This window comes from Chenopodium album, chromosome 5 (assembly GCF_948465745.1).
Source record: "Chenopodium album chromosome 5, dcCheAlbu1.1, whole genome shotgun sequence".
Taxonomy (NCBI): Eukaryota; Viridiplantae; Streptophyta; class Magnoliopsida; order Caryophyllales; family Amaranthaceae; genus Chenopodium; species Chenopodium album.
Window position 1 is genome coordinate 8,458,490 of NC_137838.1, and position 13,991 is coordinate 8,472,480.

General features: G+C 30.4%; 1 protein-coding gene across 1 annotated transcript; it reads left to right on the forward strand.

Annotated features, from left to right (window-relative positions):
* Positions 1–2,005: 2,005 nt before the first annotated feature.
* On the forward strand, positions 2,006–4,253 carry LOC145630317 (pectinesterase 2-like). Its single transcript, XM_081682568.1, has 2 exons — positions 2,006–2,657; positions 3,562–4,253. The coding sequence occupies exons 1-2, from the start codon at positions 2,006–2,008 to the stop codon at positions 4,251–4,253; spliced, it is 1,344 nt and encodes a 447-aa protein (XP_081538694.1).
* Positions 4,254–13,991: the final 9,738 nt, after the last annotated feature.

Below are 13,991 nucleotides of genomic sequence, written 5' to 3' on the forward strand. Positions count from 1 at the left end.
AAGAAAATGGTCCTAGTGTCCTACACTTGTACAGCAACGTCTATTGGTCGATAGCACAACTATACAGCTTGTTGTCGTAGCCCTCATACGTTACTCCCTTATTGTGAAAGCATACTTTTGTTCAATCTCCTATTTTGGACTAGCACTTTCATTATCAACTTCCAAGATATTGTAATACGTATCTTATCTATTACCTTCTTCATGTTTATCTCAATTCTACTCCCTAAATATTAGCTTAGAAATTAGGAAGAAATATTAGCTTAGAAAACAATAATTAATGAGAATGTATTATATGAATCCGGACTATGGTGAGATAAATATAAGTGGCTCCGTATTAGACATTTTATACTTCGTTTTTGAATATTTTGACTTTTAAAATTTAAATACGTATATATAAGTCTTTGGACAATTCAAGTGAGTTGTGTAATATAAATTATTAAACATATATGTTATTTTTTGGGTGGGAAGACTTACAGTGAAACAGATTCACCCAATAGTTTATGAACAATACTTCGTATATGATGCGTGTTCTCTCTTTAGGCCGTTAAGTGACCACGAACTTACAAAGGAACCGAAACATCATGTTCTCTTCACGTCTTTATTAGTACAATAGTACTATTCACAAAATGACAATATAGTGTGGACTGTGGACATCAATCACCAACTTATTTGGGCCACATATCATTTGGATTGGTTATGAACTCTGTATAAGATTGGGCTTGTGCAACAGTAGATAAAGATAGGATAATCCGATGATGAAGATGTTTAATTATTGATGATGGTAATTGGTTGAGCACTTAAACAAAGAAAATTGTTTCAAATTACTGAAATTAGTATGTTAATTGGTTGAGCAAACAAAGAAATTTCCATACATCATGCATGTCCTTTAATCACATTTTCACAATTTAATCACACACGTGAGCTATTGAAGAAGAGAGATACGGAGTATAAAGCTAAGATTATTGTTTTAAATTACGTGTTCACTTTTTTTCTCTCTTATGGACAACATAAGTATACTTACATAGTTACATATGAATGATATCATAATTATACTTAATTTTTAAATATGGTAAATTAACAAAACGTGGCTAATCAGCTTGTTATTTAGATAGAAATTAAAAGACTAATAATCTAATATCACTTTCATAATTGGACTTACGGACCAATAACGAATAGAACAAATTATGATCATTAAATCGATGAGTTATATATTTCCTCCGTTTCTTTTTAGTTGACACGTTTCTTTAGTCACGTTTGCCAATGCATGACTTCAACCGTTAATATCTCTAATTATCGATAAGTAAAAATTATAAAAAGTTGATATTTTGAAAATATATACCGCGACGAATCTAACAAAACCCCACATGATTATATTTTTCATTACGTATAAATCACAAAATATGGTTAAGTGTGTGAACAGTGCTAAAGTCAAAATGTGACAACTAATAAAAAACGGAGGTAGTATAGTTTTTCGAAAAACTGGCAAAATTATTCTCCTAAAGTAAATAATCATACGCATGGAGCGTAGGGCAACACCGCAGCAGAAAAATAATGGGACCAATTAATTATTTAGTACTTCTTGTACATTCATACAAGTCTCCTAATTAGATAATTTTGATATGCATGGGTAATTATATAGTCCATGAAAAATACTAATATCTTCACGTAACGTAATAACTCACCACAATTAGCATGCATAAAATTCAAAACTTATATTATCATCTTATTATAAATATCAACATTATGTAATTTTCATTAATAGCTTCATTATCTTAATTAATAAACACCAATAATCAACCATTATTAGTTCATATTACAAAGTTTAAGGAAAATGGCCACAAATTTTTTAGTGTGTTTTCTTTTGATAGCATCTTCTTTCTTGTTATCATCACCAACCCTTGCCAAAAATGACATACGTTGGTGGTGCAACCAAACCTTACACCCGGAACCATGCCTAAATTTTATGAACCACCTCGAACCCAAACACAAAGTCGAGTTTCAAAAAATGGTGATCCAAATAGCGTTGGATCAAACCCTTTTAGCACACAACCACACCAAAGGGCTCGGATCAAAGTGTAAAGATAGGCGTGAGAAGGGTGCATGGGCCGATTGCATGACCCTTTTTGAGAGCACCATCTTTGAGCTTAATAGAACCCTAAACCCTACCAAAAAAAATTGCAATGAATTTGATAAACAAACTTGGCTAAGCACGGCTTTGACTAACCTTGAGACGTGTATAGCCGGGTTTAAACCATATATCTCCAACAATGTTACTAAGTTGATTAGCAATAGCTTAGCCATGCACAATAACATCGTCCCTAGAATTCAATCATACAAGCTAGGGTTCCCTACGTGGGTCACTAGACGCGATAGGAAACTATTGCAAGCTTCTAAGTTAGCCACGGCAAACCTAGTGGTGGCTCAAGATGGGTCGGGAGATTTTAAGACTATTCGCGAGGCCCTTGATGCCACGGCAAAGAAGACTAGGAGTGGGAGGTTTGTGATCCATATTAAGAGTGGTGTGTATGCGGAATACCTTGTGATTGGTACCAATTTGAGAAATATTATGCTAGTAGGTGATGGCATGCAAAGTACGATTATAACCGGTGATAGAAGTTATGGAAATGGCTTCACGATTTTCAACTCAGCAACTGTTGGTAAGAAATTGATCCGTGATCTTCTATGCTATACTTTCAATAAGCAAAATTATAAAAAACTGATATTTTAAAATTTATCGAACAAGATCACACATAATTATACCTTTTCTTATTCATTGTCCATCAAGCTAAAGTTAGTCAAAAGTAGAGTTTGTATATAATGTCAAAAGTCAAAATGTGTCAACTTATTTGAAACAGTAAAAGTATATATTTGTTAAGTTTATAACCAACAAAAAAATGTCCAAGATTGTAGTACTTTATTTCATTTTTGTATATGTCAAAGATCAACATAAAATTCGTATACGCTAAGTTTGTCCATCATGTGGTGTTAGACTAGTCATGTTATTGTACTCTTTCTCCTCATAAATACTACTCCGTAATTACTAGGGAGGTTTGGGCCAAAGCATACCTTAGCTTGTTTCCCTCCCCACAAGGCCCAAGAGCCTTAATAAAAAAAAATCTAACAATTTAAATTACTACATCCGTTAATTATTACGTGTAACAAAGGGGTATTATTTGTGAGATAAAGGGGTAGTATTTAGTTCTATTAGTCTAGTCCTAGCTACTAATCCACCTTTTTTTTTTGTTCCACTCAGTTCACCTTTTAGGCTAATTCGGATTCGAGATCAGTTCTGGGTGTTTAGGTTCCAATTCCCTCCCAATTGTTATTGTGGGGAATCGAACACGGATTCTCCCTACCAAGTGTAATCTCAATCACCACTACACCAATAGCCAATTAGTCCACTTATTATGATTGCCTATCACTCATAACAATTAAGTTTGACTTTGCCTCCAAACTTTTATAAATAACTTGAATTTTGTACCAATGTCCTTTACCATGTAACAACTACGAAGTAGTTTATTAATACTTGAATTTCTTTTAACAAATGTTAATCATTTTCAGCTGTGATGGGAGACGGATTCATAGCTCGTGGAATAACATTCCGCAACACCGCCGGGCCACAAAACAAACAAGCAGTGGCACTCCGAGTAGGCTCCGACCACTCAGTCTTCCACCAATGTAGCTTCGAAGGATACCAAGACACACTCTTTGCACACTCACAAAGACAATTCTATAGAGAATGTAACATATACGGTACAATAGACTTTATATTTGGTAACGCGGCCTCAATATTCCAAAAATGTAACATAATCGTTAGAAAACCTCTAGCCTCACAAAAAAATACCGTGACAGCCCAAGGAAGAACTGACCCTAACCAAAACACAGGCATTATCATACAAAATTCGCGCATCACGGCTTCACCTGACCTTAAACCGGTCATTGCATCATTCCCATCATTCCTAGGACGACCATGGGAACAATATTCACGTACCGTCGTCGTAGAGAGCTTTATTGATAGCCTTATTAGTCCTGTTGGTTGGCTACAATGGGATGGTAATTTTGCACTTGATACGTTGTTCTACGCTGAGTACAACAATTTTGGGCCTGGATCTTTAACAAGTAAAAGAGTCAAATGGAAAGGTTATAAGATTATTACAAATGTTGATCAAATTTCTCAGTTTTTTGTGGGAAATTTTATTGGAGGTGAATCTTGGATACCAGCTGCTAGTGTTCCTTTTACTTCTGGAATTTAAATTATGCTTTTATTCTTTATTTTTATTTGTGTAATTAGTTTTGAACATTATTTACTCCATATTTAATTTTTGTATATATATATATATATATATATATATATATATATATATATATATATATTGACAGGAAATTGACCATATATATTACGAAGTACTACATAGTACATACTCCAATAAAGATGGTATCATTTTATTTTTTGGTGTGTTTTGTTGGATGATAATTTGACCTCGGCAAATTTTTGTATGTGGCCGGGGATTGGGGTTACTTATTATGGGGTTACTAATCTAACTAATATTCGAATCACATTACTATAATTGATGAATAAATTAATTATTTCTACAATTGATGAATTGGATAATATAAATGATTATATTTTGTAGTTAGGTTGACAAATTCATCGAAATAAATTTTTGGTTTAAGATGGAATAATGTTTAGGGATGAAGATGATGATATAGGTTGAAGATCAAGTCCAAATTTAATGTGAAAGATGATTTAAGGTTGAAGATCATATATTTAAATTAAAATCTGCTATTTTTTTTAATTAAAAAATAAAAATATGTGTGTAAAAAGAATTATATATTAACCAAACAAGCTCTTGATGACTGTGCAGCATAGGTGTTGAATTGGATGGCTAGGATTAGATAAATAAATATCAACGGTTCAGATTTAATTTCTTAGCGTAGTCGAAGATAGTCGTCCGTAGTCGACGACTACACTAGAATTTTTATTAATTTTTACCTATCTATTAGCCTTATCCATACATATTAAGGTGAAAACTCGCTAATTCGCTATATACTTCTTCTTTCATCACTTTTTAATCTTTACATTTTGCTCATTTTTATCTCACGAAGATACTTCAAATAATGTAAAGATCAAAAAGTGAAGGAGGGAGTACGTATTAAGGAGAAGAAACATAGTTGGATAGTACGTTGTACTACCTTAATTACCACCTAATTTTGCGTTTGCATTGTTGTAGAGTGCACCCGGTAAAGGTTGTGTTGTTCTTTGCACTCAACCTATAGGCTATAGTTGGTGCTATTGAGACAATTTTGCCTTGTTTATGGATTGTAAGCATATGTCTGGAACAATGTGCTAATCGTTACTTTAAAGCAAAAAATAAGTTCATAATATTTAAACTACATGCAAGTTTGAGAGGTATATTTTGTTTGTTCGGGAGCATAACGTGCATCTTAATCCTCGATCAATGATCTGATATACTCTGTAGAGTCTGACGATGTGATAACTCTATTTTGTTTATGAAAAACTTTACAGACAAAAAAAAAAAAAAAAAAAGTTTTTGTGTTAAATTTAATTATTTTGCCTTTAAAATATTGTTTAAACTTTTTACCTTAACTTAATTTGTTTAAACTTAGCTTAATTTAACTAAACTTATTCACACATATTTATATGTGGCTGGCTACACTGTGTGGCCGGGGTTACTCGAGTTACTCGGTTAAGGGTAGTTACTCGATTAGGGGTTATTTGAGGGGTTCGGTTTGGGGTTACTCAAGTAGGGATTACGTACTCGAGGAATTCAGTCAGAAATTACTCGGTCAGGGGTTACTCACAGGGCCGGTTTTGCGCCTGTGCAAACAGACCTACTACATAGGGCCCAATTAATTTTTTTTCTCCTTTAAGTTTGAAATCAAATCTCTTTTATCTCCTTAGCTAGCTTTCAGCCTTTAATGGCACTACGACAGTCAACAAGAATTCTCCTAGTTTACTCCGAAAATTGTGCTCTAAATTAGTTTTCTAGTTTTTACCAAAAACATTCCGTTTTTCATTTTACATATATTTACCTTCCTTTAATTTCTCCATTTTTTTTTTCAAGATACCCTCTCTAATTACTCTCTTTTTCTTGCAATTCTCACAAAAAATTTCAAACCTTCCATATTCTTTATTTTAATTCATACAAATAGGAATTGATGGTGGAGCAATTAAATCAATTTTTTCCTCATTTATTTTCCATTTCTACAGTTAAATTTTCAATCCAATCTTTTCATAAAAATATATTAATACTAAGGTCCTGTTCTTTTCACCTTAAAAAAATAATATTAAGTAAAAATAATTTCAGTTCAGTAAAAATAAGTTCAGTTCAGTAAAATTAATTTTAATTCAGTAAAAATAAGTTCAGTAAAATTCAGTTTTCTTAAAGAAGAATTATAATAGAAAATCAGTAAAAATAATTTCAGTTCAGTAAAAATAATTTAAGTTCAGTAAAAACAATTTCAGTTCAGTAAAATTAAGTTCAGTTCTGATCAGTAAAAATAAGTTCAGTTCAGTAAAAATAATTTCAGTTCAGCAAAATTAAGGTGAATCAAACAGGGCCTAAGATGTAATTTGTAAGTTTAGTAAAGGAGTTTGATTTATTTTATTATTTTGTTATTTTAATGAGTTTGTTGAAGATTGTATATATGTTTTGGTTATACAATGTTAATAAATTTTTTATACATAATATATTAGGGCCCATTTTAAGATTAGAACAGGGTATCAAAATTGTTCAAGACGGCCCTGGTTACTCGGTTAGGAATAATTCGAGTAACCCCCGACCGAGTAATTCGAGTAACTCCGATTGTATGGTGTGGTCAGCCAAATACTCCCTTTGTTTTTTTTTATATGCATCAGTTTGACCGATATATTTGCCGAGACGCTACTTTGACCATAAATATCTTTAATTGTGTATTAGTAAAAATTGTAACAAAATTATATTATGAAACTAGATATTATGACGAATCTAATGATATACAATATAATAACATTTATTCATTTGTTACAGGTGAAAAAATTAAGTTAACCATGGTATGTGAATAGTGCAATTGTCAAAGTGATGCATATAAAAAAAAAAACTGAGGCAGTAGAAAAATCCCCCAAAACTTATTTGTTTTTATATCAAATACTGTAAACAAGTCAAATAAAATCGAACAGAATATGACTTAGGGCCTTGTTCTGATTGACTGAACTGAAATGAACTGAACTTATTGGAGCTGAACTGAATATTTTATAAGAGAAAGAAATTAAGAACTGAACTGGACTTATTGGAACTGAATTGAGCCGAAGCATATTAAAATGATCTTAGACCACGCCGACAACTTAAACACATTGGTCAAATGAAGCAAATTTTAGATTGTTGATATGTTTGTTGTACTTTGTACTTTTGTAGTACTAATAAATTCTGCATATTTTGATGATAACTTTACAAACGTACGTATAGGTACGTGCCAACAACACAAAAAATATAAATATGCATGCATTTCTTGTTGTAAAATGTTGGTGAGTCATCGTTTTATTGACCTTATATATGAACAGTGAACCCTATCTATCCGTTTACTACTTCTGTTTTTGGAGGATATCTTTATTCCATCAATCTAAATATATATATATATATATATATATATATATATATATATATATATATATATATATATATATATACTAGTTTAAGTCCCGTGCAATGCACGGTTGTTATTAACTTTTAGAAAAAGGTTATTGTATATTTTTTTTTTTTTTTTGAACGGGAAGTAATAATATCATTAAATAATAGTCATACGGCATCTACAGTAATAAAGATCTGTAAACCACAGATTTAGAGAAAATATCATAACTTTTACAATCAAAATCATAACTAATTTGCATATTTGGCATAGCTCATACTCCACCGCTTCAAGCTTGACGCGAGCAATGATTTTCGATGTCTTTGCATCTTTCCAAGTTGAGACCTCCGCAATCTGCGCTGATGTTTTGATCGACCAGTTGATGACAAATCCCATACCCATAGGAATCCAAATCACCTTCCCAATTATTATAAGAACCCTAAAAATAAAATTCTCATCCATAGATGAGAATCAAAATCCCAAAAAATTGGGAAAAACCCAGAAAATTGGGAAAGACTCTCACAGATGGAGAGAACAAAACACAACAAAACGTAAAGCAAAATAAAAAACTAAATTGAATTAAAGAAAAAGGGTCGGAAATAGTCTAATTTCCGAAGAAATTAGACTATTTCCGGCCTAAACGGCCAAGAAAACTAAAACCCTAGAAAAGAGAGGAGAGAAAAGGAAAAAAGGGGCGGCTATATTGATGAGTATAACATATTACTACCTATTAATGTATTTTGGAAATTTCACCTAGGTTATTGTATATTTTAATAAAATAAATTATACTCATAATATTAATTCAAAAATAAATATAACTTTAACTTTTATACCTAACTATATCAATGTCTTAGATTAGCTAGTGACACTTAGAAAAAAAGAGGCATGTTTAATAATACTCACCTTAACTACGTATATGTAAAAATATATCAGTTAGGTTTATATGGAGAATTATTATTGTTAAGAATTTTAATTGGAAGAAAGATATTTTAAATTATTATAAAATGATTTCCTTCAATATATAATCTGCATAAAAATAGAAAGTAAAATTGGGCGGGAAAATTTTTAATGACATTGTGACAAATGTCATTTTAGATTCGTTTTTAGTATAGGTTAATTGATATATATATATATATATATATATATATATATATATATATATATATATAAAGGGGAGTTTTTCCCCCGAGTTTTTAAAGAGCTACGTAGGATTTAGTTTTCTTAGCTCGTCATGTAGGAATATAAACTTTTTTTTGTAGCCAATAAAATAAGAGATTATTAATTTTTTTAGAATAAAATAATTCAAATGACACGTAAGCAAAATTAGCGAATGAGATTTTTAAGTTTAAAATAATTAAATATTAAATATTATCTTTTAATGTTTGGAATTTTATCTAAATAATTTGAGCACATAAATACAAAAAATAAAATTAAAAAAAAATTAAAAAAATCAAACAAACCGTACATCGCACGGGCTTCATCTAGTATATTTTATTATAATACTAAAACAGATACAAGCAATGACACATGTTACTTTTGTTTTTTCCCTCCAAAATTCCCCCTTTCCTTTTTAATTTTTTATTTTATTTTTATTTCTTAATCTACCAATGTAATTACCTATAATAATACCAATTAATGTGCTGATATTACTGATAAAGGTTGTGTTGGATCAGTGGTCGAAGACACGCGTGAAAACCTTGCTCCTTACACAATTGACGCAGGATCAAACCTTATCCCTGACCTTTTTTTTTTATAAACAAAATTCATTTCAAGGGAATTGAGTTTACTTGTCATTTATTATTATTATTATTATTGTTATTACAAAAACTTTTGTATACACCCGGTTTACACTAATTTTACTGTATATCGAGCAGTATAAGGGTAACTTTTACCTAATTTTAGGGTAACTTTTTGCCTTTTTTTGTGTAACTTTTAACATAATACAATTTTTATATAAATAGACAATAAGAAAAGTTTTATAATAGTAATTTAATTACATTTAATCACAAATAATTGATTTTTAGTCATTTAAAATGTGATTCTTTACTAATAATTTTTATTTGTATTGGATTACTTTTATGCATATTAGGGTAACTTTTTATTTATTTTAGGGGTAACTTTTGATCAATCTAGTCTATCTTTATAGTGGATGTACAATAATTATTGCACACCCGATTTTTTTTAAAGTTTGTATTATTATTATTATTATTATTATTATTATTATTATTATTATTTATTACCTTATAATTGTTTTGTTCTTTTTTATTTGACCTGCTTCATTTTTGTCAATGTATAAATCTAATATAATCATTAGTATATTTAATTTAATTCGAAATAAGTAAAAATTAAAACTAATAGATATTGTGATAAGACTTATTAAGACGAAGTTTTCAAAAAAAAAAAAAAGAGACTTATTAAGACGATTTAAATAAAAACCTACGTGGCTATGTTTTAACTTACGTATAAATCACAAAAAGTGATCAAAGGTGAATGTGATTAGTGAAAAAGTTAAATTATGTGAAATAAGAAACAACGAAGGAAGTACATTATTATTTTACGCTCGAAAACTCCAAACCCATAACAAAGAATTCCTGAAATCGCCACTGAAATGCAACACTCAAGTAAGCAAATAACACATAGGTCACACATACCATGGATAATAATTACCAAAATCAAATAAAAGTTAACAAGGCTAGTAATAATTTCTATGTTTGTTAGATAATAACACACCAGTTGTGCAGGAATAACTTAAATAAAGGAAAATTCGGTCATAGCATAGGGTTTCCATTTGAAAGTCAAGAGTTTGGTCAATTACCCTAAACTCTTAAGTCGTACAATCGTACACACCATAATTTGCTCACACTTCTATTAACATTTAGTATTTAGTAGCTTGAAATATAAATCGATCTCAGTCAAATTTGATCAAAGGGCTATCCAATTCAATTCAGTTCTTATCTAATTTCCTTTGAATATTTCAAATAATTTTTTCACCAAATAAAATTTAAATGTAAATCGTGTTAGTTTTAATGACCTTATCATCTCAAATTCAGTTCGATCATAACTCAAATATTTCCGTATTTATATGCAATTTCTAGCATAAGTAAAGCTCCCCGTCCCTCTCATATTTTTATGGAATGAGGAGAGGAAGAAAGATTTTTTTTTTTTGTTGAACAAAGAGGGAAAAAACCCAAGACAAAACAAAGAAAAACAAAGAAGAAAACAAAAAGGAAAGCACAAAAATAAAAAACTAAACTAGGCCTTATCCGAGGGGACAAGTCTAGCTCTAGCCACACCACTCAAATCCAGTTAAGTAAAATTAAGTTCAGTTCAGTAAAAATAAGTTCAGTTCAGTAAAAATAATTTCAGTTCAGCAAAATTAAGGTGAATCAAACAGGATCTAATATAAAGTGCAAGTTTGTGTTGTACATGCCCAAAAGTAAAAGAAAAGAATAATTGCCCAAAAATAAAAGATTATGAACATCAAACCTTGGCACAAGCGCCATTCTTCACTATTCAATTTTTCATTCTTATTACTCTCCCTTCTCTCAAACTTCAAATAAAAGAATTCGCAAGAATCTATTCACGAATTAAAGAAGTTGCAACCTAATTATCTCTTAATAATAGCCTATATATGGGATTTTAAACATATTAAAGAAATGACTATCCTTCTGATCTAATACTACGACAACTGATCCTAAAAAAAAAAAAAAAAAAATTGGAAAAAAAAAATTGTAGAGTAATAGATCGAGTAGTCTTTGACTACTATCTTTCTTAATATGATCCTGCTTCACAACTGCAATGATTTAGAAGTGATGATAAAAATCATCACATGATCATACTTATCACCTAATGTTATGATTTAATCGTAAATATAAGAAATTTGGAATTTTTCATTTTCTGAAAAATGCCAAACTGTTCATTTTACTATATTTTTGTTTACGTGTGCCCGCCAACCAACCAAATGGCCCAATAATAATATCCAGCCCCTTTTACACCATTCACCCCAACACTTACATTTCACAAAATAGCACGTGTTTTACAAATTAACTTGCTTTTTCAACAAAAACTCTTTATGTGTTATAAAGAGTGGTGAATTAATAATATAAACGAAATTTGATTTAATTCTTAAATTAGTGTATAACCTATTTTAATTAAAATCTACTTATATAGCTAGTAGTTACCAATATACCTTCATTCATTGACTTAAGGTCATTAAGAGATATATGTGAATGATCAGCAATCATATATATAATTATATATAATATAGCCATTTGAATAATTGGAATGATAAAGGCATTACAAACAATTTTTTATTTTATTTTATTTTTTATGTGAAATTTCAGAGTTATTTGAAACTCAAAGAAGAAATTAGAGAAGAAGAGAGAGAAAATTCTGTAAGAAGAAAATGAAATTTTTGTATAAAATGATAATCGTAATTATTACAGAAATGTTCCAGGCTTTAAATACTACAACATCTAACAACTTTCTTAGAAAATCGGAAAGTCTAACAAACTTATCCTATTCAACCAAATAAATATTTTATTTTATTTTATTTTTTATTTAGAATGAATATTGATATAAAATAAGTTTGATTTTAAATCTCGAATTAGTGTGTCACCTGTTAGGGTTGGTGAGTGCATAGCGAAAGTGAAGATGTGTTTGATTAAAAAGTATAAATTGAATTGATAATTGGCAAAATAGTTAATATAAATGAACACACGATTTTATGTAACGACGAGTACTTTTATTCCACTATTTGAAAATAAGAGAGTACAAGTATCCCTTTAAGGTTTATATTACAATATGACTCTTTCTATATTTAAGGAGTATTACATAGTAGAAATAGTGGATTTGTAAAGAAGGTAAATTGTATGAGAAGGCTTACAATAAGGGTATTTGGCTCTGTGTATGTGTGGCTATTGCTTTCTTGACAATATGTGCCCAAGTCACACATATATATATATATATATACTTGTATATGGCGGTTTGCATAAAAAAAAAAAAAAACTTGTATATGGCGATGATGTGATGATATTTTGTGTCAAGAATTCTCTAGATTTGCATCCTAGAAGTTGATCATAATTCTAGAATTTTTTACACAATACTTGATTTTCTTGGCTAATCAAGTCCACCGCCATCTTTCTAATTTTCTATACTACGAGTAGAAGTTTCATGTCCATTATTGATCATAATTCAAGTTCCTCATCTTATGATATATGGACTTGGGCCTTAGTTATTACACCACAAAATTTGGGCCACAATTCAACCTCACCTTTACCATTTTATTTGACATCTTACTCCGCGTTAATTCAAAATAGATGACTAAGCTTATTTTCAGAACATTAAATGAGCCTTTTTACCTCTCAATCCAATTAAATGGTTAGTTGTATGTGTATCGGCTCTCCAACTTTTTATGATCTCAAGGGTCAGGGGACATCCTCCACACTCACTCTAATTTGGAAAATAAATCACATTGATCTAAAACGTGGATTATAACCTTCATATTTGAACAATTATCAACCTTTTTGGACTTGGATAGGTTAGAGAACGAGATGTTTCTACCCATGAGATCCCGTATATGAATAGTTGAAATCATTCACTTTGCCTTTAAACTATCAATATAGTAAGATACTGATACACCTCCCTTCATTTAACTTAAAGCTACCAGAAGCCTTTGTGTAACCAAATAGTGGCCATACTTAGTTCATTCCAAACAAAATATGATAAGATACTAAGATGCATTTCATATCATCACATGAGCTTTTGACACGGATTCTTTTAAATATAGCTTTTGAATAACATTTCGAACCTGCCAAGGTTAGATATTGAGGCGATTAAGGGCATGTTCACATTTATTGAAGTGAACTGAACTGAAATGAATATTTAATTTAGGAAGGAAATTAGGAGTTGAATTAGATTGAAATTAAGCTGAAGTGAACAAACCCTAATTACCAGAGTAGCCAAATGGTCTCATCTCATTCCAGTAGAAAATCAAAGTATAAATTTAGAAAACAGTGAATGATTTTTCATCCCCACATAAAAAAAAAAAAAAAAACAAAAAAACAAAAAAACAAAAAAAAGGAAGGTATGGTAATAGATCAAGTATTCACCAAGTACTTAATGATAGAGTATAAAACATATTCCTGGGCCAGGGTGACACAAAGGTCACGAGTTCGAATCTCATCCACCCCTCTTTCAAAGTGAAATTAGTTCGCGCCGGGTATGAGAGGGTCTGTGTTGCATTCACATTTCAAGTCCAAAGAGCCTTTTATGTGAGGGGGAACGATAGAGTATAAAACATATTCTTGGACCTCAACTATCAGGTTAAGCTTTTGGTTGAGTTGGTCCTCTAACACTTAGTTTTT